Below are 24,651 nucleotides of genomic sequence, written 5' to 3' on the forward strand. Positions count from 1 at the left end.
CCCCCGTCTGGGCTGGAGAGGCTCCTGGCCAGCACACAGCAGCCCCTTCCCCGCCCCCCAACAAGCTAACAGCCTGCCAAGGGAGGAAGGGTGCTGCCGGCCCCTCAGCCAACGCAGCAGGTCTCCTTGGCCTTGACCCACAGAGTCACGGTGCCAGAAAGTCTGTGTCCCTGCCTCTGACAGAAACAGCAGCAGGGAATCGCCCAGAGCCTCGAGAGAGTAAACCAAACACTGCGCAGACCCCCACAGCCACGGCTCAGGGCCAGCGGGAGGTGCGGGGCCTGCTGAGTGCCCACGGCAGCTGGGGGGCCGGCACTACTGCCCGAGCGCCGGATCCCTGAGCCTGGTGGACGGCAACCCTGCACCCCACCCCGCTCACACCACGGAGTGCACACAGCTTGCTGACTTCACGCGCGGAAGACGGACGACCCTGCAGCTCCTGTGAGCGCCACCCGTCACTCCTGTCACCCGAGGGAGGAAAACCGCGGGCAAAGCCCAGGGCCTGCCAGCAACAGAGGCGTCCCCTGGACACACCCAAGGACTGCTGGGAGCGGCTGCGTTCTCAGCCCTGCGGGCGCTGATCACTTATCTCCAGGGGCTTCCAAGGGGAGCCGAAAGGTCGCTCAGAGACCAGAAACACTTCCATGTTCATGGACACAAGAGGCCAGAGATGCAAGAACTGTGCGCTGGCTCTGTCAGTGGCCACGTGTCTGCGGGTGCCACTGCCCTCCTCTGGCTGAGGATTGTCTCCGGGTGTCCCTTCCAAGGCCACCCGCCCCTGCGAGGAGACCAGCAGCAGCCTGGCCAGCCCCTCTCACTCTCGCCTGTGACCCCAGCAAGGCCTCACAGGCAGACAGAGGCAGCCGCCTGCCACCCACACCTCAGGAAGCGGAGCACAGCCAGCAGCCTGAGGTGTGCAAGTCTCCACTGGCTGCAGCAGAGCCCGGAGCCCCACGCTGGGAGGGGCTGTGAGCACCCTGGAGAGCCTGCACCCACCCTCCCAGGGCCCGGAGCCCCACGCTGGGAGGGGCTCTGAGCACCCTGGAGAACCTGCACCCACCCTCCCAGAGCCCGGAGCCCCACGCTGGGAGGGGCAGCTGAGCACCCTGGAGAACCTGCACTCACCCTCCCAGAGCCCGGAGCCCCACGCTGGGAGGGGCTCTGAGCACCCTGGAGAACCTGCACCCACCCTCCCAGAGCCCGGAGCCCCACGCTGGGAGGGGCTCTGAGCACCCTGGAGAGCCTGCACCCACCCTCCCAGAGCCCGGAGCCCCACGCTGGGAGGGGCTCTGAGCACCCTGGAGAACCTGCACCCACCCTCCCAGAGCCCGGAGCCCCACGCTGGGAGGGGCTCTGAGCACCCTGGAGAGCCTGCACCCACCCTCCCAGGGCCCGGAGCCCCACGCTGGGAGGGGCTCTGAGCACCCTGGAGAACCTGCACCCACCCTCCCAGAGCCCGGAGCCCCACGCTGGGAGGGGCTCTGAGCACCCTGGAGAGCCTGCACCCACCCTCCCAGGGCCCGGAGCCCCACGCTGGGAGGGGCAGCTGAGCACCCTGGAGAACCTGCACTCACCCTCCCAGAGCCCGGAGCCCCACGCTGGGAGGGGCTCTGAGCACCCTGGAGAGCCTGCACCCACCCTCCCAGAGCCCGGAGCCCCACGCTGGGAGGGGCTCTGAGCACCCTGCAGAGCCTGCACCCACCCTCCCAGGGCTCCCTCCAGGCAGGGCTTGGGCCCCCACACCCTCCATCGCAGCCACAGCCTGGGTCCCAGCTCCTCGCCTCCAACCCTGCTTCCTGCCGATGCACAGCCCACCGCCTGGAGCCCTACCACCCCTAGGAGACCTGTGTAGAGATCCCGGCTCCCATCTTTGCGGGCATTTGAGGCGAGAACCAGCAGATGACAGAAATCTCTCTCAATCAATCTCAATCTCCCTCCCTCCCGCCCCCTCCTTTCCCTTTCCTCTCTGCCCAACTCTGCTTTACAAATAAATAAATCTTTTTAAAAAGAGGCTGCAGGCCCGGCACTGTGGTACAGGGGGTTAAGCCACCACCCGCAACACCGCATCCCATATGGGCACCGCGTCAAGTCCTGGTGTCTCCACTCCCCATCCAGCTCCCTGCCAACGCATTTTGGGAAAGCAGCCGAAGATGGCCCAAGTGCTTGGGCCCCTGCACCCACATGGGAGACCTGGAGGAAGCTCCTGGCTCAGCTCTGGCCGTTGCAGCCATCTGGGGAGAGAACCAGCGGATGGAGGACCTCTCCCCCTCTCTCTGAAACTGTGCCTTTCAGATACATCTATAAAAATTTAAAAATGTAAAAGAAGCTCCAGGAAGACCCCTGGACTGGGCTCAGCCACATCCGGCTCAAGAGCCTTAGACTTTTCCTCCAAAAGCAGGGAAGTGGGTGACAGAAGTGATGGCTACCCCCAAGTCCCAGGGGGAGGCAAGGTGCGTGTGGGGCAGCCGCTGGGATGACCAGGCAGACACACAGCAGGCTTCCAGAAGACTCTCCCGCGGCGATGACCACTCCCACAGTGGCCGCGCTGGGGTGACTTTGTCTAGAGCTTGCATAAAAGAGGAAGTCTCACTTCCACATCCCTTCCCCTAACAATAAAAACTCATTTAAAAGTCCATGAATATGTAAATGAACTTTACATATGGAAATGCCACCGGCTGGGTGTGGAACACTGTGGCAGCCATCTTGCTGAGAGCTGAAGCAGGCTACAAGACCCGGGCATCTCTGCTCCCGGGACCACTGAGGTCAGACCCCGGCCCCTGACTGCCTCACCCCTACCTGGGAGGCTCACCTGGAGGGGGCAGTGCCGCAGGCACTGGGGGAGACGGGGCTGACCGCAGACCCAGAGTCAGATGGCTGCGGCCTAAGACACCAGGGACCTCAGCCCCAGGCCAAGCTGGGGGAGACTCCCATCTGTGAAGAGGCAGGCATGGGAAAGTGGGGAGCAGTCCCTCACCCCAGGCGTCACCAGCAGTACCAGAAACTACTGAAGGGCCGCACACGGGCAGAGAGAGGCAGCTGGACAAGGCGGCTGGGACCCATACTCAGCTCCAGGTCTCCGTGTCAGCACCGAGTTGGGGAAGCCAGGATGGCGGCTCAAAGCCAAGACAACAGCAGGGCCCGAGCCAGGCTGTCAGGTCCAGCCCTGAGGACGCTGCAGCACTCACGGTGCCGAGGCTGCTCCATGGTCCCGGCACATGGTGCTGGGTCCTCAACTCCCGCCCCAAATCCAAACTTCCCTGAGGAGGGAAGGGCGTAGAGAACCAGAGGAGCAGCACCTGGACACACGTCCGGGAGTCCCCAGCAGCCCACCACGCCTGGGCTGGGGGGCGGGGCAGCCACCCCATGGCCCCGGAGGGGACACATGGATGTGACCACCGCACATGGCACTGGGGCCCTGGCAACCCGTGGTGGTGCCAGACCCCAGGGGTAGGGGGCAGCGACCCTCTGGACTCCCAGCCTGCTCTTGAATGTCAGCTAGGCCTGTCCTGCAGATGAAACTGGCCAGAAAACAGACCCCAAGGGCTGCCCTGGCACCGAGCTCTGACCCAAGGCCAGGTGCTGCACCAAGCCCATGTGGGAAGGAAGATGGCACGTGGTGTGGGTAACACTACGGAAGGTGGGCACCGCAGCACGGGCAGACTCCGAGAAAGAGAGGACCAAGTCCATGAGAAACAAAGTTTGTGCCCGAGGCCGGCACCGTGGCTCACTAGGCTAATCCTCCACCTGCGGCACCAGCACACCGGGTTCTAGTCCCGGTTGGGGCACCGCATTCTGTCCTGGTTGCCCCTTTTCCTGTCCAGCTCTCTGCTGTGGCCCGGGAGTGTAGTGGAGGATGGCTCCGGATCAGCACAGTGCGCCGGCCGCAGCGGCCATTGGAGAGTGAACCAACGGCAAAGGAAGACCTTTCTCCCTGTCTCTCTCACTGCCCACTCTGCCTGTCAAAAAAAAAAAAAAAAAAAAAAGTTTATGCCTGAAGTATGTGCCACATCAGCTAAAGGCTAACACCACCAGGAACCAAAACCAAAACAGGCATCAAGGCACAGCGAGCGAGTCTGTGGATGAGCGAGCCCCAGGCAGGAGGACAAGCGACAGCGACACAGATCTGAATCAACTGGACCTCAGCTGACCCTTGCTAGCAAGGTTCCGCTGGGAATTTTGGAGGATGGAAAAGGATTCTAAAATCTGATGCCAATTTTGTATGCAGCTTGAGGAAGGGGCATGCTTTGATTAACACCGTCAGCGTGAGGAGCTCGGTTCTCAGAAGCCTTGAGTCAGATTAGAAACAAGCTCAGATGCGGTGTGTACAGGCCACAGCAAACCTCCAAACCAAGGAAAGAGCCAGTAAGATTTGAGATTAGAGGCATAGTCCCACCCACCTTCCAGCCACGAGCCAACCAGACCTTCAGTGGGCGCAGACTGCGTGGAAGAGGACCCCAGGGGGAGTTCTCAAGGACTCCGGTCCTGTGACAAGGACCAGCACTGCTCAGAGACCTGTGGCTCCCATCTGCGGGCTGTGGAGAACAGCGTCACATCACAGAAGCAAGGGACCTAGGAGAACCAGGACTGCCAGCAAATGCCAGATGCCCAATCAGTCGGCTCTGGAAAGACCCTCGAGGTCCCAAGGCTGACTCCGACGGCTCAGGACTACCGGAGGCCTTGGCTCTGGCCGACATCCCAACGACCCTACGCACAGAACGCTGGGGAGGAGCTGCTGTGAGCGCCCAGGCAGACAGCACGCCGGCAGGACATCACCGGCACCAGCACGGAAAACGGAGCACCATCTGGCTGTCTGGCTCTGTGAGCAAGGGAAAGACCAACGTGGCAGACATCGCTGCCACGTGTCCTGCTGTGGCTGCGTCAACTGAGTGAGAACGCTCCTTCAGGGCCTGCACCCGGGGAGGCAGGGAGGACGGCGGCCCAGCTGGCAGGACCTGCACGGTGCACGTGCGAAGAGAGGCCCCCAGCATGCCACAGCAACACCAACCGCCTCGGTGCCCCGGGAACACCAGCGACCGCTCTGCAACCGGACGCTGCAGTCGGAGCGCGCCCTCGCCAGAGCCACCAGGGGGCCGAAGTGTTCTGCTGGGCCTCTGGTCACATGGCTCACGTGACCATGAGGCAGGGGAGTCAAGTCCCCTCCAGGGACAGACAACACACACGGCTGGTGGAAAAGCCAGCACTCTGGCTCAGAAGCACACCACCGAGCCAGACGTCCCCTGGCCTCCGGGAGGTGCGTATTTAAACGCTCCACACCGTCAGGTCAGAAAGGAAGGGCGCGCCCTGCAGACGGCGGGCACACGAACACGCCCGCTGACGCGCACCTTCCCAGGGAAAATGGGACTGTTTTCAGTGTTTGCCTCTGAGACAATTTCTGGCGAAAATGAAATTTCTGTCAAAAATGAATTGGATCAAAAGCCGTATGACAAATTATGTGTCATTCATCATTTCACAGGCAAAACTCCCGAACTTTGCAGCGATTGAGATTCGTCAGTGTCGATTTAGATAACTGCGATCAAGAACACAGAACTGTCCAACCCGAGACACGAGTGCTGACCCCACCCTCCACTGCTCATACATGTGAGACTAACCCTGGACACGTGTGCTGACCCCACCCTCCACTGCTCACGCATGTGAAACCAACCCTGGACACGAGTGCTGACCCCACCCTCCACGGCCCACGCATGTGAGACTAACCCTGGACACGAGTGCTGACCCCACCCTCCACTGCTCACGTATGTGAAACCCTGGACACGAGTGCTGACCCCACCCTCCACTGCTCACGCATGTGAGACCAACCCTGGACACGTGTGCTGACCCCACCCTCCACTGCTCACGCATGTGAGACCAACCCGAGACACGTGTGCTGACCCCACCCTCCACTGCTCACGCATGTGAGACTAACCTGAGACACGTGTGCTGACCCCACCCTCCACGGCCCATGCATGTGAGACCAACCCTGGACACGTGTGCTGACCCCACCCTCCACTCACTCATGCATGTGAGACTAACCCTAGACACGTGTGCTGACCCCACCCTCCACTGCTCATACATGAGACTAACCCTGGACACGTGTGCTGACCCCACCCTCCACTGCTCACACATGTGAAACCAACCCGAGACACGTGTGCTGACCCCACCCTCCACTGCTCACGCATGTGAAACCAACCCGAGACACGTGTGCTGACCCCACCCTCCACTGCTCACGCATGTGAGACTAACCCTAGACACGTGTGCTGACCCCACCCTCCACTGCTCACGCATGTGAAACCAACCCGAGACACGTGTGCTGACTCCACCCTCCACTGCTCACGCATGTGAAACCAACCCGAGACACGTGTGCTGACCCCACCCTCCACTGCTCACGCATGTGAGACTAACCCTAGACACGTGTGCTGACCCCACCCTCCACTGCTCACGCATGTGAAACCAACCCGAGACACGTGTGCTGACTCCACCCTCCACTGCTCACGCATGTGAAACCAACCCGAGACACGTGTGCTGACCCCACCCTCCACTGCTCACGCATGTGAGACTAACCCTAGACACGTGTGCTGACCCCACCCTCCACTGCTCACGCATGTGAGACTAACCCGAGACACGTGTGCTGACCCCACCCTCCACTGCTCACGCATGTGAGACTAACCCGAGACACGTGTGCTGACCCCACCCTCCACTGCTCACGCATGTGAGACTAACCCGAGACACGTGTGCTGACCCCACCCTCCACTGCTCACGCATGTGAGACTAACCCGAGACACGTGTGCTGACCCCACCCTCCACTGCTCACGCATGTGAGACTAACCCGAGACACGTGTGCTGACCCCACCCTCCACGGCTCACGCATGTGAAACCAACCCGAGACACGTGTGCTGACCCCACCCTCCACGGCTCACGCATGTGAAACCAACCCGAGACACGTGTGCTGACTCCACCCTCCACTGCTCACACATGTGAGACTAACCCTAGACACGTGTGCTGACCCCACCCTCCACTGCTCACGCATGTGAGACTAACCCGAGACACGTGTGCTGACCCCACCCTCCACTGCTCACACATGTGAAACCAACCCTGGACACGAGTGCTGACCCCACCCTCCACGGCCCACGCATGTGAGACCAACCCTGGACACGAGTGCTGACTTCACCCTCCACTGCTCACGCATGTGAAACCAACCCTGGACACGAGTGCTGACCCCACCCTCCATGGCTCACACATGTGAAACCAACCCTAGACCCGAGTGCTGACCCCACCCTCCACTGCTCATACATGAGACTAACCCTGGACACGTGTGCTGACCCCACCCTCCACTGCTCACGCATGTGAGACTAACCCGAGACACGTGTGCTGACCCCACCCTCCACTGCTCACGCATGTGAGACTAACCCGAGACACGTGTGCTGACCCCACCCTCCACTGCTCACGCATGTGAAACCAACCCGAGACACGTGTGTTGACTCCACCCTCCACTCACTCATGCATGTGAGACTAACCCTAGACACGTGTGCTGACTCCACCCTCCACTGCTCACGCATGTAAAACCCTGGACACGCGTGCTGACCCCACCCTCCACTGCTCACACATGTGAAACCAACCCGAGACACGAGTGCTGACCCCACCCTCCACTCGCTGGCACATGTGAAAGCTGGTCTGGTCCTGAACCTGGTCCCCGAAGCCAAAGCCAATCAGCAGTGAGCACTGTGCCAGGGGCCTGGTGCTGCTGTCTGTACCAGTGCTCTAGACGAGGGAGAACCTGTCCATCAGGCACACGCCCGAGGCCACACACACCCGGGCACTCACGTACAGCCACGCAGGCGCCGCACTCCAACAGGCGCCCAGAACAACACCTCTCAGGGCAGATCTGGGCAGCCTGCTTCCCAGGCAGGAAACAGGGACGCTGGGACCCAGGGTCCTGCTGCAGAAGGCAGCGTGGCCTTCCGTGTGACAGGCTCGGCGTCCTGGTCCTCCTGCGAGACTCAGCTCTGACAGGGCTGAGGCGGCATCCGCACGTCTGCCAGGACGCCCGTGCAGGGCTGACGCCTCTGGGGACGTGCACTGTGCTTCCCACGGGGGAAAGCCGGTCACGTCCAAACCCACCCGGACTGCCCAGATGCCGTCGCGGAGGGCCGGCTGGAGGGGCCAGCTCCTCGTTTGGATCCCGCACCCCGGGGCACTTTGGTCTTGACCACTTGCACAGCCCCCGCAGCCCAGAGACCAGCAGGCTCGTCAACAGGCACTGGGGATTCACCCCGGGCATCTCCGAGTCCCCATGTCCACCATCACCCGCACCTCCCGGGCACAGCCCTGATCCCTGCTGAGCGCCGGTGCCACCCACCCCACGCCCCTCGACGGCAGCACGACGGAAGCCTGCCTGCAGGGTTCCCTCCAGGTGTCTACACTGCCCCACAGCAACGCAGCCACGGGAACACCAACCACCCCACAGACGGAATCGCTCTTGCCAGCTGCTTGTGGTGAATGGCTGACGGGTGAGGAGGCCCAGCCCCAGCCCCAGTCCAAGTCTACGTCCCAGGCCCTGCCCCAGGCCCTGCCCCAGCTCCTGCCCCAGCTCCTGCCCTGCCCCAGCCCCTGCCCCTGCCCCTGCCCCTGCCCCGTCCCAGCTGGCTCTGCCCCAGTCCCTGCCCCTGCCCCTGCCCCAATCCCAGCAGGCCCTGCCCCAGTCCCTATCCCTGCTCTGGCCCCTGCCTCAGCCCCTGCCCCGGCCCCTGCCCTGCCTCAGCCCCTGCCCCTGCCCCGCCCCTGCCCCAGGCCCTGCCCCTGCCCCTGTCCCTGCCCCTGCCCCTGCCCCTGCCCCTGCCCCAGGCCCAATGCCCCTGCCCCTGCCCCTGCCCCTGCCCTGTCCCTGCCCCTGCCCCGGCCCTGGCCCCTGCCCCTGCCTCAGCCCCTGCCCTGCCCCTGCCCCTGCCTCAGCCCCTGCCCCTGCCCCTGCCCCGGCCCCAGCCCCTGCCCCTGCTCTGGGCCCGGCCTCTGCTCTGCCCCAGCCCCTGCCCTGGCCCCTGCTGGCTCACAGGACACACTCTGCACCGGAGGCCACCCTGGAGCCTGTAACAGTGCAGCGCCCACAACCATCAGCCACTCTCCAGGCCAGCTCTGAGAGGTGGGCCAGGCACCGGCCCAGGGGAGCAGGACTCCAAGAGGCGTCACAGCAGCTCCCCACAGCCAGCCAGAGCGCCCCAGCTCCCAAGGGGACTCAGGGCCTTGCTCCCCAGCAAAGCCCCTCCACCACTGAACAGGCCCCCAGCCTGAGCCAGCCAGTCAGAACCAGAGCTGAGGTCCGACAGCGCGAGGGGCTTCCTTCCAGGGTGCCGAGGGCTGGCCCCGCCCTGGAACATCATCACCTTGTCCTGGGTGTGAAAGCCGGCGGGACTCAGAATCTGCAGTCCCAATGTCCACAGACAGCCCACCTGTGACACCCGCTTCTGTGTCACTGTCACCCTACAGGCTGGCCCCAGGACCCCAACACCTAACTCAACAGCCTCTCCCTTCAGGAAACACCCCGATCTACCACGCAGACAGAAAAAAACACACACTCGCACCAACAAGACAACTTCGTGTGTGTCAGTTCTCCCACGTTAGTGTGTCTGTCCACATGCATGTGTATGTGATTACACAGAGCATCTGTGCTACTGTGCATGAACACATGCTGTGTACACACGTGCATAGTCCCTCTGCACCCGCACACAGCTCCCCACGTTAACACGTGGGGGAACTCCTGTGTACTCAGTGCCTCTGCCCCAGGGCCTGTACACACCCAGCTCCCCATGTTAACACGTGGGCGCACTCCTGTGTACTCAATGCCTCTGCCCCAGGGCCTGTACACACACACCCAGCTCCCCACGTTAACATGTGGGCTCACTCCTGTGTACTCAGTGCCTCTGCCCCAGGGCCTGTACACACACACACAGCTCCCCATGTTAACACGCGGGCTCACTCCTGTGTACTCAGTGCCTCTGCCCCAGTGCCTATACACGCAGTCTCCATGTTAACATGTGGGCACACGCTGTGGACTCATAGTTCCTCTGCACCAGCGTGCGTAGCACACACACCTGCATGCTTCCCCACAGACAGCTGTGTCTCCCCTGTGGCCCCATACAGCCTGGCACAAGCCACACTGGGCCCAGGCTCATGCAACAAGCAGCGGGCGTTCTGCTGAGCCACATCTGCCCTCTGGGCCTCAAAGCCCAGGGCAAGCAGGACGCTGGTCTGTTTCCACTCCAACAGTCCCGGGCCTGCAGTGAAAGCAGCCTCCCCCGTGCACAGAGGGGAACAGACAGCTCATCACTCAGGCTCAAAGCAAACAGCAACGTCGGACGCCAGCAGGACACCGCGCGAACAGTTTTCAAACACTCACCTGCCAAGGCTGCAGCAAGCAAGCTGTGGGTGGCTCTGAGCTGACAAGCAGCACGGCCAGGATGGGCGCCAAGGTGGCCACTGTCCAGCAGCTGCGGGAACCCCAAGGCACCAATCATCTGCCTCGGCAGCTGCTGCTCCTGCCAAAGCAGGCAGCTGAGCAAGCGAAGGGAGGAGGTGGGGCAGGGCAGAACGGGCACAAGACGGAAGCCCCGGCCACCCTCCACAGCCACTCGTAAGGGGTCCTGCCAGGCCACCCGGGGCACACAGTGGAATGGGCACAAGACGGAAGCCCCGGCCACCCTCCACGGCCACTCGTAAGGGGTCCTGCCAGGCCACCCGGGGCACACAGTGGAATGGGCACAAGACGGAAGCCCCAGCCACCCTCCACGGCCACTGCCAGGACACCTGGGACACACAGTGGGATGGACACAAGACGGAAGCCCCGTCCACCCTGCACGGCCACTCGTAAGGGGTCCTGCCAGGCCACCCGGGGCACACAGTGAACAGTGTGTCCCTCTGACCCAGGCTGAGCGCGGGCGGTGCTGTGCACCTCTGCCCTGACCCAGCCTCCTGGGGCGCTGCTGGAGCTAACCAGCCAACAGGGGCTCTCCCCGCCCCACCCAGCTCCCTTTCTCTCCTCCTCTCCCCGATCTCTGCCTTCCAAGTAAACAGAGAACCTGGAGGGAGAGTAGGGACGTGCTGGCAGGGGCGGTCAGGGATGCGGCACCAGGAAGGACGTGGCGTCCAGACTGTGGGGAAGACCGGTGCACGGTCCCGCCAGGGGGAAACAGCAGCCATGAGCCTCGCAGGGAAGGTGGAGGGGCAAGAGGACAAGGCCACACACGTCCCCTGACGGGCCCGGGAGGAGGGGTGCCGCCAAGGGCCGGGCAGAGCTCATGGTGCATCCTGCCCGGTCCCTGGGACAAGCCTGCCCCAAGGGAGCGTGAGGACGGCCCACTGGACACGGCTGGCTTGACACCTCTGCCACAGCTCGTTTACTGCCAGTGGCACCAAATGGATTGGACGCAGCGAGGCCTCTGTCTACGTCACGGCCAACTGGACAGTAACTGGACAAGACGAGCATGAGGCCTGGTGGCACGCAGCCTGGCCGCGGCCACACCAACTCACCACCTGACGGGCACAACAGACACCACCTTCACACACCTGGCACCTGAGCCCTCCCTCTATTCTCCCCTGAGTTCTATTTATTTCAAAGGCAGAAAGAGAGAAAGAGAGATCTTCCCTCTGCTGATTAACCCACACAGCCACAGCTGGACCAGGCCACCCAGGAGCTGGGACTCAACCTGGGTCTCGCATGGGGCAGCGGGGACAGAAATCCTCGCGCGTCACCACTGCTCTGGGGGGCGGGGGGGGGGGGGTCAGCAGGAAGCCAGGACTCCAACCCAGGCACTCTGATTGGATGGGGCATCACGAGGGCTGTCTTAACACCCACCCCAGCCCAGCCCTTCTGGCCATCGCCACTGACCACACACAAGAGATGTACCTTCTCACCCAGTGGAGCCCACTATAAAACTCACCCCTGCTGGGGCCGGTGTTGTGGCACAGCGGGTGAAAGCCCCAGCCTGCAGCGCCAGCATCCTATATAGGTGCTGGTTCGAGTCCTGGCTGCTCCTCTTCCAATCCAGCTCCCTGCTAACGCACCTGGGAAAGCAGGAGATGGCCCAAGTCCTCAGGCCCCTGCATCCACATGGGGGACCTGGAGGAAGCTCCTGGCTCCTGGCTTTGGAGAGACTCAGTTCCAGCCACTGCGGCCATATGGGGAGTGAACCAGCAGGTGGAAGATCTTTCTTTCTCTGTCTCCCCCCACCCCCTCCATCTCTCTCTGTAACTCTGCCTTTCAAACAAATAGATAAATAAATCTTAATTTTAAAAAGAGGAAAGGGAAACCCACCCCTGCCATGCCTTACCCATTCTGAGAAGTCATGCGAGGGCCCTCCAAAAAGCATGTGGAAAACACGACTAAAGCTTATTTCAGAACAGGCACAGCTTTGACCTCTATCGGGGGCGTCACGTAGCTCGTGCAGGTGTGCATAAGAAACAATCGCGCACAGACAATTCTCTCCCACCAAAGTTAACTTGTCTTTGAATCCCATGTTTCCACGAGCATTTTCAAGTACCCTCGTACTTCCCAGCTCCTCAACAATGAGCAGTAACCCGTGGCGACGCGGCGAGGCCCCTGTCCATGAGCCACAGGTCATTTTACTTCTTCCTCCTCGTAACTCAAGGGCAGCTCCCAGCAGCACTTAGGCCAATTAAACCATCTGAGAACAACGGACTCCCCAGCAGCGGGTCCAAGAACACAGCCCGAGCCCAGGGCAAGCTCCACCGGCAGAGCGCAACAACACTCAACGCACACACCCCACCACCCACCTGGCCCTCCAGAGAGCCCTGCTGCTCCTGCAGACACGCATGACCGGGACGACGAGGCCTCATCACGCTCCTGGACGACCTGGAGGATGGTCCAGAGCCCAGGGAGTGCAGAAGAGCCACACTGAGACCCCACCACACGCCAGGAAAGCCCCGCGGGGGGCTGGGGAGGGGCACGATGCGTCTCCTGCGTCTGTTCCGGAGTCCTCATCACAAATAGTTCCTGGGCCCATGCAGCACAGGAGCGGAGGCCAGGCCAAGCGTCCAGAGCAATCCCCTGGGACACAGGAAGTGCCTCAGGCACCCAGGGAAGGGCGATGCACGTGGCTGCAGGGCCATCACCTGACGGCCTCTGTCAAGGGCTCCTCTGAGACCACAGGACGAGACCTTCGGCACCAACTGCAGTGGATACGGCAATCCTGGGTCTGAGCAGGGAGCACTCGAAGGCTGACTGTACCAACACTCATCAGGCCCGAGGCAGCACGCGCCACCTGCTCCCCGCGCATCCCCCCTGCACCTGCACCTAACACAGCACTGAGCAGGGCACACTGGCTGCAGACAGGCAGGGGCACGCGCCCACGGCACTCGCAGTCCATCCTCAGACCACGTGACCTCCGCTGGCAGCCCTGCCTCCTGCTGCCCAGCTATCAACCTGCAGCTCGAGTTTCCTGACAAACAGGGAGAAGGACAGCCGTTCTCAGTGCTGCCCTGAAGGCCCAAGTGACAGACTGCACAGCAAGCGCTTAGCACAATGTCTGCTGCAGGCAAATGTCCAATCAACGCTGACTGCTCTCATCATCACCAACACCAAAATCACCATCACCACCACCACCACCACCATCCCCACCACCACCACCACCACCACCACCATCACTACCACCACCACTTCCACCACCATCACTACCACCACCTCCACCACCACCATCACCATCATCATCATCACTACCATCACTACCACCACCACCTCCACCACCACCACCTCCACCACCACCACGCACTACTGTACCGCGTCCCGGTCCTCATGTGCCCATGCTCAGGACTGTCTGAGCCGTGAAGGAGTGCAGCCTCCTCTCCAGGGCCCCAGCACTTCCCCGACACTAGCAAGGGCCTAGCAAGGGCAGAGCAGGTATCCGGGAGCCCCTGGGGAGCCCCGTGGCGGGGACACATGCCATGTCATCTCAGATCCTGAGTAGCTGGCTCTGTCCTCAGCCCATATAACCAAGAGGCAAAGCAGCAGAAACAAGGTCAGGGCAGTGGAGGCCAGCCTCACTGGGGGCAGTCACGTTCCCATGGGGGCACGGAGAACTGGCAGCACTCACACCAGGGACAGGCCGTGCCGCTGGAGCTGCTCGAGGATGGAGAGCAGAGGCCGGCCAGATGGCAGCGTGGCCAACCCTAGCCTTCCCCCGAGGACTGCCTACTGACGCTCCCTGCAGACCCCAAGCCCACACCCAGCCTGTGCACACGTCCTCCCAGACCCTGCCATCGGGGATGGCCAGGCGTCACCACGCACAGGCGGGTCACGGCGTGCTCTCACTCAGCCCTCCCATCAGTGGACAGGGACGCACCTCCAGCCCTGAGCATGCGAATACATGAGAAAGCGTCTGTCCCGGCGTGGTGGAGAACTGAGACTCACCAGCCCAGGTCAAGGCTGCAGCCCCAGGGCACGCAGGGACCTCCTCCGCCCCAGGCTGCAGTGGCCCAGCAGGTGGCTCTCGTCCCCAGCATCTGCTCAGTGCAGGACGCTGTTTCCATACCCCCTGCCAGGGTCCCAGCAGACTCTCACCCAGGGGCCCCCCGGGGAGGAGGGGCTGTGTGTCCCTGAAACAGGCTGCCAGTGTCGCTGGAGAACCATGGAAGATAACCGTCACAGAAGGGGTCCAGCGTCAGGCTCCACGCGCCCAGGGCTCACTGGCAGTCTCCAGCGTCAGGCTCCACGCGTGCAGGACGCACACTGGCAGCAAGGCCCGAACTCTGCACGTGGACTTGGCAGAGGCCTGAGCCAGCACCACACCAGGAGCCTGCTTCTCCAGGCTCCGCAGCCCAACACAGCCTCCTCCTACGGGGCAAATTCGTGGGGACCAGCACCCCCAGCCCTGCCTCCTCTTCCTGGAACTCAGCCCAAGGACACGGTATTCACAGAGTGCGCCACAGGGACGATTCTCACAGCACCGGGACAGGCCCACACCCAGCGCCAGGCTCTGCACACAGGTCACAGACCAACGTCTTAAAGCACTCCTTGAAGGGCTGGCGCTGTGCCACAGTGGGAAAAGCCACTGCCAGCAATGCTGGAATCCCATATAGGCGCCAGTTTACATCCCAGCAGCTCCACTTCAGATCCAGCTCCCCATTAAGAAAAGCAGCAGAAGAGGGCCCAAGTGCTTGGGCCCCTGCACCCACGTGGGAGCCCCGGAAGCAGCTCCGGGCTCCTGGCTTCAGCCTGGCCCAGCCCTGGCTGCTGTCGCTATTTGGGGCGTGAAGGAGTGAATGGAAGACCTCTCTTTCCCTCCCTCTCTGTGCTCTGGCTTCTACATGAACGCATGCATGCCCCTCCGTGGTGAGGGCAGCCCTTCCTCAGGGCGGACAACCAGCACTTCCTGGGGCAGGGGGAGCGGGAGCCTGGCCCGCAGCACTGCAGAAGCATCCAGGGGCGGCCCACACCCCCAGGGCCCACAGCCAGGTGTGACTGTAACAGGAAGAGGCGGAGACTTCACCAAAGCCAGCATGGCCAGGCAACTTGAGGGCAAAGGCCACAGCTGCCAAACCCATCTCTACTGCCGCTGCTGGGGCCTCCCATGATCAGGGATCTGTGTCCTTCCTGGCACTGGGGAGTGAACGAAGGGCTGGGAATGGCAGCCCCAGCACACACAAGCCCGCAAGCATGTGAACACACCGGCTCTCAACGCACCTGCCCACAGCCCGCGACTGTCAACTGAACCTGGGCCCCAGGTCACCACTGTGGGACACGCTCCCCCAGTGCCACCAAGCCGCTGGGACACGCTCCACTGGGACACGCTCCCCCAGTGCCACCAAGCCGCTGGGACACGCTCCCCCAGTGCCACCAAGCCGCTGGGACACGCTCCCCCAGTGCCACCAAGCCACTGGGACACGCTCCCCCAGTGCCACCAAGCCGCTGGGACACACTCCCCCAGTGCCACCAAGCTGCTGGGACACGCTCCACTGGGACACGCTCCCCCAGTGCCACCAAGCCGCTGGGACACGCTCCCCCAGTGCCACCAAGCCACTGGGACACGTTCCCCCAGTGCCACCAAGCCACTGGGACACGCTCCCCCAGTGCCACCAAGCCGCTGGGACACGCTCCGCTGGGACACGCTCCCCCAGTGCCACCAAGCCGCTGGGACACGCTCCCCCAGTGCCACCAAGCCGCTGGGACATGCTCCCCCAGTGCCACCAAGCCACTGGGACACGCTCCCCCAGTGCCACCAAGCCGCTGGGACACGCTCCGCTGGGACACGCTCCCCCAGTGCCACCAAGCCGCTGGGACACGCTCTGCTGGGACACGTTCCCCCAGTGCCACCAAGCCGCTGGGACACGCTCTGCTGGGACACGCTCCCCCAGCGCCACCAAGCAGCAGCCGCAGTGACCAAGTATATCTCGGCTCCCAGACAGGACGCACTGCGCAGCCCCAGCACCCTGCAGCTGGCAAGACAGAAACACAGCAGCCTGGCAGGGAGCAGACCTCGCCGGTGAGCAGACCCACCAGGAACCCCAGCGTCAGGGCCTGGGGTCACCATGCCTCCTACACACACCACCCCTTCAGCACCGTGTCCAGCACAGGCCCCACGCTGGGCAGCGGCGGCACCTGCCAGCCCCCTCTGCAGTCCTCCTGCACTAAAGGACGAGCCCATGGTTCACAGGGGCTGAAGCACCGACCCTTGAAAGCGTTCCCAGGAGCCAGGGCAGAACCAGGGCCCCCTGGCCACCAAGACCTGTGGGGAGGGGGCTGGGTCACCTGCTTCGTGGGAGAGAAGAGGCAGTGGCCCTACCCCCAAGAGGCTACAAGGCTCTCCAGGGACCCAGGCTCCCAAGAGTGGAGGTTGGCCCAGGAGTCACTCAGACGTCCTCCCAGCACACAAGCTGCTCCCTGGGGCAGGGGCTCCACTCCCAAGACCCCCAAGATCCCCAGGAGGAGGTGGCTGCTCAGCCCAAGGCGCACCCGGTGCTGGGGCAGGGGTGGGGCACACACAGTGGCCTGCCCCACGCAGCTCTCTGGGTGGAGACCAGCCACAGACACCGCCGTCTGGCAGGAGAAAACTCAGCCTGTCTCCGCTCCCCTAATAGTTCATTCTGTTTCATTTTCAAAGTGAAAGGAAGGGGATCGCTGGGCGAACGTTAAAGCTTTAATTTCCAATCGCTTCTAATGCCTGTTTCATCTGACAGTGGCTTTGAAAGCAAAAGGCAATCTTCATCACGGAGGTTTTAACGTAAACTGATGTGATTATGTCCAACACAACCAGATGCTCCTAAACCCTGTTTCCCAGTGACATCAGTCCCCAGAATAAGAAGCCCTTCCTCCTGGCTGCTAACAAACTACTAAGGTGCTCCCTCTCTCCACCGCCTGATGAGGCCGTGGCTGGATGACCCACAGCAAGCACGGGCCCAGCCCTGTTCACAGCTCCATCCACTGGGCAGGCCTCACAGGGTACCGGGGAATCCTGCCGTAGTCATGGCCACCCACGTCCAGGCATCAACCACACACACCTGCACCGGCCTCTAGCAACTCAGCCCGTGCTGGCCCCACGAAAGCTCACTGTGGCAATTCCACACTTGTCTGGGGCAGACTCAGGGCCCAGCCTCAGCCAAGAAGGCCTGTGGGCACCTGCCAGCAGCAGAGGTCATGGCTGCCCACAGGAGGCCTGTCCCTGTCTCTGTCCCCGTCTCTGTCCCCATCCCCATCTCCGTCCTGTCTCTGTCCCCATCCCCATCTCCGTCCCTGTCCCTGTCCCTGTCCCAGTCCCTGTCCCCGTCTCCGTCCCTGTCCCTGTCCCCGTCTCTGTGCCCATCCCTATCCTGTCCCTGTCCCCGTCTCTGTCCCCATCTCCGTCCCTGTCCCCGTCTCTGTCCCCATCTCCGTCCCTGTCCCTGTCCCAGTCCCCGTCTCCGTCCCTGTCCCAGTCTCCATCCCTGTCCCTGTCCCCGTCTCTGTGCCCATCCCCATCCTGTCTCTGTCCCCGTCTCTGTCCCCATCCCTATCCTGTCCCTGTCCCCGTCTCTGTCCCCATCCCTATCCTGTCTCTGTCCCAGTCCCTATCTCCGTCCCTCTGCCCCAGTCCCCGTCTCCGTCCCTGTCCCCACCTTTGTCCCCAGGTGCTGACACAGAGCTCCTAGAGCCTGGGCGTGTCCCGAGTGACAGGCGTTCCAGCAGAGCACAGTGAGAACTCCTAATGAGGGGACTCGCACAGGTCCGAGGTGGCCCACAGGGGCCGCGCTCCAGAGCCTGTGATGAGGGTGGGGCGGTGCTGCAGGGGGCCGTGGAAGCTCAGCGTGGCTCAGAGTGGGCTAGCACTGGGCACGGCGGGTGCAGCTGCCACCCCGCCGGCTGCTTTGCTTCCAATCCAGCTCCCTCTGACGCGCCTGGAAGAGCAGCAGAAGACAGCCCAAATCCTTGGACCCCTGCATCCATGTGGGAGACCCAGATAAAGGACCGACTCCTGACTGCAGCCTGGCCCACCTCTGGCCGTTGAGGCCATTTAGGAAGCAAACCAGCGGACAGAAGGTCGATCTCTCTCTCTCTCTCTGGTGGATAGAAAGTATCTCTCCCCCCCCCCCCATAGAAGGAATCTCTCTCTCCCCCCACCCCAGTGGATATCGCTCTCCCCCTGCCGCGGATAGAAGGAACCCCCCCCCCCCCAGTGGATAGAAGGTCTCTCTCTCTCCCCCTCTCCCTCTCTCTCTCTTCCTCTCCCTCTCTCTATCTGCCTCTGCTTCTCTGTAACTCTGCCTTTCAAATAAATAAATTAATCTTTAAAAAACAAAAAGTGCTTCAAGCTGCAGTGCACGCGCAGGGCCAGGAGGGGGGCGGCTCTACACCCTCTCCACGGCCCACCCCATGCCCCTCCCTCCAGCTGCACCTGGGCAGCAGACAAGTACTTGTAAACAGGGCACTCTGCTGGGTGCTGGTCAGCTTTCCAACCTGAGGAGGGCTCGACTCCCCTAAGACAAGACAGCAAACAGGCATGGGTCGTGAGCTGCCCACTCGGCTCGCTGCCGGGCTGGCATTTCTGCTCTCTGGAGGGCACAGTCCACACACACCGGGACCCCAGGGACCAGGCCTCAGCACCAGGACGGGGCCCCAGGGAGCAACAGGAAAGCCCACGTCGGAGCAGAAGCCCCATAGCAGGAAGCCGAGCCAGCACGCCCGAGGGGCGACTTGGCAGGGCATCCGGACCATGCTGTGACCCACGCGGCAGGAGCGCGGGCATCGCCGCCCGCCAACCCCAGCCCCCGAGCGGCGCGGGCGGGCGCGGCACCTGCTGCTGATGCTGCTGTTCTTGTCCTTCAGGGCGAGTTCTCTCTGCTGCAGCTCCACGACGAATCTGGAAAGGTCTTCCGGAGTCCTGGGGAGAGAGGTGACACAACAGGTTCCAGCTGAGCCCAGGCCCCGCCTCTGCACCCCACACCCGCCACGGCCCACAGCCGCCCGGCCCTGGGCAGCACCTGCTCACCATGCTGCCTCCAAGCAGGCCCACCCCCAGCAACGTGGCAGAGGAGAGGAAGGGCAGGGCGTGGGCACACAGCACGTGGCCCCCCATTTCCCTCGCCACCTGCCACACACAGGAATACACAGGAAGCAGGCACCAGGGCCACATGGGGTGAGCCACGCCGCAGCCTCACGGCCGAGGGAATCGGGTCCAATGCCGACCGCGGCCACACAGGCGAGGCAGGCACTTCGTGGGAGGGGAGACCCCGCTCCACACAGGCAGAATGGCTACTAGTCACCAAGTCAGAGCACCCTGCCAGTGAGCCCCGTGCTGCACCAGCAGCAGCCACTCACAGCAGGCACAGCCAGGGACCTCTAAAGAAGCCAAGCGTGGCGCTCCCTGCCTACACCGAACCTAAAGCCCACACCCTGCAGATCCCGCGCAGAGCTCCGTCGCGTGCAGCAACAGCCCACGCGTGCCCCCAGCCTCGCGTCAGGCGACACTGCCCACAGGGCTCCTCCCCAGATCTTCAACCAGAAAAGGCACGGCTTCCACAAGCCTGCTCAAGCCCCCAGCCCCAGCCGCTCCCCAGCCAGTACTGCCTGACAGGGCACCAAGGACGGCCGTCACCGACCCTGCTTGCCACTGGTGGGGGCTTCTGGCGCGTCTTCCAGCGCAGGCACCAGGTCCCCAGAACTCATTTCCCCGAGCAGAGCCCCGCCCTCCCCCTGCACCCCCCCACCCCGGCCACAGGATCCCTGGTCTCCTATCTGCAAAGAGCCGGCGCTCACTCCCAGGGTCCCCCACAGAGGACAGGGCTCTTCCCTGGACGTCTGGCGGGAACAGGGCCCTGTAGGTCAGCAATCAGCTGGGTGGGAAAATGCTCACGAATCTAAGGGATTTTCTGAGAAACTGATGCCTGGGAGGGAGGCGAAGGGTCAGCCACTCTCCCCAGAGTCCAGCCTCAGGGCCAAAGCACGTGTGCCATGCGAGGAGGATGTGTCTAACGCCATCCTCTGAATGCATTTTGTCTGAAAGGCAGAGAGACAGATGGGCAAGGGACCTCCCATCTGCCGGCTGGCTCTCCAAACGCCTGCAGCAGTCGGGGCTGGGCCAGGCTGAACCCAACTCCTATCCCCCACGTGGGCGGCTGGGCCGTCTCCTGCTGCCCCAGGGTGCACACCAGCAGGAAGTGGGACCAGGGCAGAGCAGGAATGTGAACCCGGGTGTCCACTGTGACACAGGTGTCCACGGCAAACACCGCCCATTCTCAGCCACCTGCAGCTGCATTTCCCAGCTATGGAAACGCTGGGGCAGGGGGCACGACAGCCAGTTCTCACGGGACAAAATGGCTGCTGGGCTCCCAAGACAGCCCTACCCTTCGAGGCCAGGGTGACCACTCCGGTTGGGCTCTTTGGTCAAACGGTGAACCCCTGGCCTTTTGGCAGGCAGTGTGCCACAGCAGGTCAAGCCACCACGCACGACGCCAGTACCCCCACTGAAGTGCCAGATCAAGCTCCGGCTACTTTGCTCCCAGTCCGGCTCCCTGACAGTGCACTTGGAGAGGCCCGGAAGAGGACCCACGGGAGTGATCCGGCTGGACTCCTGGCTCCTGGCTTCCACCCGGCCCAGCCCTGGCTGTTGGCAGCCACTTGAGGGATGAACCCAGACTGGAAGATGTCTGTGTGTCTCTCCTCCCCTCTCTCTTTGTACTCCACCTTTCAAATAAATAATAAATAATCTTGATTAAAATAAAAAAGTTGAACCCAACACTGCTCACACGGACGAGGAAAGCCTCCGTCAGCCCCGACCCTGGCCTGATGAGACGGCGGTCGGACCTCCCAGGGGCCTGGCGGCACTCCCAAGGCCAGCACTGTGACCTGGGAGGCAGCAGGGGGGAGGCACACCACACATGCCCACACGCACGTTCCTCCCCTGAGCCACAAGGGCCTGAGCACCCCCAGACGCCCGGATGGAGGCGGGGACATCTGCACACTGAGGCCAAGGCCCGTCTCTCAGATGCAGAGAGTGCAGGGAGTGTGCTGGCTGCGGAAGGGTAAGCCCCCCAGGGACACTCCCGCTGGGCCACAGAGCAGCCGCCCAGCCCACGGCTCAGAGCGCAGTCGGTACAGACACCGGAGCCCCCGGCGGGCCAGGGTCTGAGGAGTCCTGTGAAGGGACAAGGGAAGGTGTGATCACCGAGTGACCGTGTCCCCTGGGTATGTGAGCACAGAGCGGCCCCATGAGGCAGGAGACACACACTCCTGCCCCGGGCCCCGTCCACAGAGGCCCACAGCACAGCCAGCGGGCAAGTGGGCCCGGCAGCCTCCCGCACGTCACACCAGGAGACACACTCCTGCCCCGGCCCCGTCCACAGAGGCCCACAGGACAGCCAGCGGGCAAGTGGGCCCGGCAGCCTCCCGCACGTCACACCAGGAGACACACTCCTGCCCCGGCCCCGTCCACAGAGGCCCACAGCACAGCCAGCGGGCGAGTGGGCCCGGCAGCCTCCCGCACGTCACAGCAGGAGACACACACTCCTGCCCCGGCCCCGTCCACAGAGGCCCACAGCACAGCCAGCGGGCAAGTGGGCCCGGCAGCCTCCCGCACGTCACACCAGGAGACACACTCCTGCCCCGGGCCCGTCCGCGGAGGCCCACAGCACAGCCCGGCAGCTTGTTCCAGGTTGGAGCTGGGTTGGGTTGTCTGCTGGAGCAGACAGAGGTAGCCCCGACTTGATGGTGCTATCTGGAGTTCTTAAACTGAGAATCCACATTACACGTGTAAGCGTAAATCAGAGCTGAGCCAGTTCAGGAAGAAACCCAAGGAGGAGCCCTGGCACCCAGGAGCGGGCACTGGACAAGGCACCTACCAGGCCCTACTCCACGTGGCACATGCCAGGGCCTGGGCCCAGGGGAAGGCATGAGAAGGCCCCGCACGTGGGAGCTGGGCGGTGGGAGCCCCGGGGGCAGCGAGTCCCTGAAGGAGGCGGGCCCACGAAGGGTTACTGGGCAAGGCCGCCCCAACGCCACTCCCCCGAGAGCGGAGGCCCAGACTCCCGCCGCTGGCAGAGTGGCTCCTCTCTGGAAGGCTCCTGACCTGTGTGTGGTAAAAGCCACTCAGGAGTGCTTACCGGGCGGCCTGGGGATCAGCTAAGTGCCGGCAACTCAATGGCATCAGGCCAAGTACCATTACAGCCTAAAAATAGTGCCTGCGAGGCCGCTCTAAAACCTGCACTTCACAGGCTACGGAGCGAGCAAGAGGCCCCCGGAGCCTGCAACTGGGAGCTGACAGCACAGAGCCGGCCCAGCCGTGGCCCGAGCCACGACATCTGCTGTTGAAAGCCCTGCTTCAGCTGTGAGCCCCTTTCATCCCAACTGCTGGGTGGGGGGGCGGGGGTCTCTGTTTGATCTGCGCTGAATTCGGACTCAACTCAGCTGCGTTCAGAGCGACAAAGGCTCGCGGGGAGTCAGGCCGCCGATTTATTTCTGGGTAAAGCAACTCCAGACCCAGCAGGAGCTATTTTGAGCCCCTGACAGCAGATGCCCTGGCTCTGGCTGAAGCCCCGAGTGCCAGTTCCGCTGAGTTGGAAAGAAAGAGACGCAGGCAGGACTGCAGTCCTCAGAGGTGGCGGAGCAGCCACGGCCGGAGTCGGCCCAACGCAGCACGGAGCTCCTCCCGGGGGGCAACTTCTCCAAAGGACACGACCCGGGGCCTGCTGTGCCGGGTGCCGGCGGGCGTGCCCCCCGGGGAAGGGGTCACTCAGCAAGACGGCCTTCCTCCATGGGGCTGCATGGTGCAGGAACGCGTAGAAAGCACCAGGCAGGGCCGCCCAGGCGAGGGGGCATCAAGTCAGGAGGGTCACGAGTCTCCAAGACCTAGCCCGCCGGAGCCCCAGGACGCACAGAGCACTGTGGCTTCCCCAGAGAAGCGAGAGCAGCTCCAGGCCGTGCGGGGCCCCGGGCCAGGTCCTGGTGGCTACCAGAGGCCCCTGAGGCCGCTGAGCAGGAGACCAGAGCCCATTCTGGAGGACACAGACATCCAGGCTTCATCCAAGCCAGGGCCCCTCTGTGACACCCTGACTCGCACACACGACAGGGGATGGAGGCCACACTCCGCTCAGCACCAGCCCCAGGCCACCCGGCAGACGCCTGTCACACTGCCCCTCGGCCACAGTCGGCCACCACCTCCGCACGGGGAAAAGGCCTCTAACTCCCCGTCAGGCTGCCGGACAGAACCCAGGTGCAAGGAGGCAAGGGCTTCTCAAACCCATCGCCTCAGAAAAGCCCAGCGCCAGGCACGTCCCCGGGGCCCGGGCTGCCCCCTTGGGCTTCAAGTAAGCCCCGCCCTCCGCGGACCTGGCGCCCTGTCACTCTGACTGGGCCGCTTCCTCCCGCAGAGCGCGTGAGGCAGAGCTGGGAGAACTCGTGACCCCTCTCGGAGCAGCACCCCTCTCGCCGCAGCTCACCCACTGAACCCACACCACCGCACTACGGACAAGGAGCTACGCCGACCCACACAACGGAATCTGTCCACAGTCGGGCAAGAGTGCGCCGCGAAACCAAAGTACGAGCCACGGAACGTGAGGGCACCGTGCCGGTGACCGTGAGACGCAGAGCCGGCCCGGCCTGGGCCTGCACACGGCTGGAGGAAGGGGAAGGCCCCGCCTGCTGCAGGACGGCGAGGGCTGCGGGGGGCCCGAGACGGCGCGGCTTCCCGGACTTCACCCGGAGACACAGCACTATTCAACACGCGCTCAGTGAACAACTTTCCGAAGCTCCGCATCGCAGCCTGACGCTGCAGATTCCGGTCCGATACGAAAGTTTCGTAGACAGGAAGTTACTGCCATGAACATTCATGCAGGAAATCTAACTACTTCCGCTTAAGGCAGAAGGCTCGTAGGACGCCTCAGTTCTGGTCTGGTCTGTGAGGGAGAGACTTGATCCAGAGCCTCGGGGAGACACAGAGAGGACAGGACGCTCTGTGACACCTCGGGCCTCTGCCAGCACCAGAGGCCACAGCAATGCGCAGGGCCCAACCCGCCAGGGCACGGGAACCTCGAGGACTTGGAGCCAAAGGAAACCTCTTTCCTACAGGAAGTGAGGCAGCCGCAAACCTCAGGACGGCTGCGGAGGCCTGACCGTACCCCCGGCTCCTCAGCGGGCGACTCCCCAGGGTCCGCACGTGTCCAGGAACCAGGATGTCGCAGCCG

The 24,651-nt window shown here is 63.1% G+C and overlaps 1 protein-coding gene across 7 annotated transcripts in view; it reads right to left on the bottom strand.

Annotated features, from left to right (window-relative positions):
• Positions 1 to 24,651, bottom strand: part of MAD1L1 (mitotic arrest deficient 1 like 1) — a 280,457-nt gene that overhangs the window by 209,667 nt on the left and 46,139 nt on the right. For 5 of the 7 annotated variants that reach the window (XR_016225664.1, XM_089320739.1, XM_070064279.2 and 2 more), the window contains exon 10: positions 19,269 to 19,355. Coding sequence is in view for 6 of the 7 variants with exons in the window: in XM_089320739.1 (XP_089176865.1) it covers positions 19,269 to 19,355 (87 nt within the window). In the remaining variant the exon portion in view is untranslated. Of the gene's footprint in view, positions 1 to 10,387; positions 11,203 to 19,268; positions 19,356 to 24,651 lie in introns of those variants that run through there. The other 2 variants (XM_089320741.1, XM_070064281.2) reach the window with 1 other exon arrangement.

This window comes from Oryctolagus cuniculus, chromosome 19 (assembly GCF_051225735.1).
Source record: "Oryctolagus cuniculus isolate XC-2025 breed Fujian yellow rabbit chromosome 19, ASM5122573v1, whole genome shotgun sequence".
NCBI classification, from domain to species: Eukaryota; Metazoa; Chordata; class Mammalia; order Lagomorpha; family Leporidae; genus Oryctolagus; species Oryctolagus cuniculus.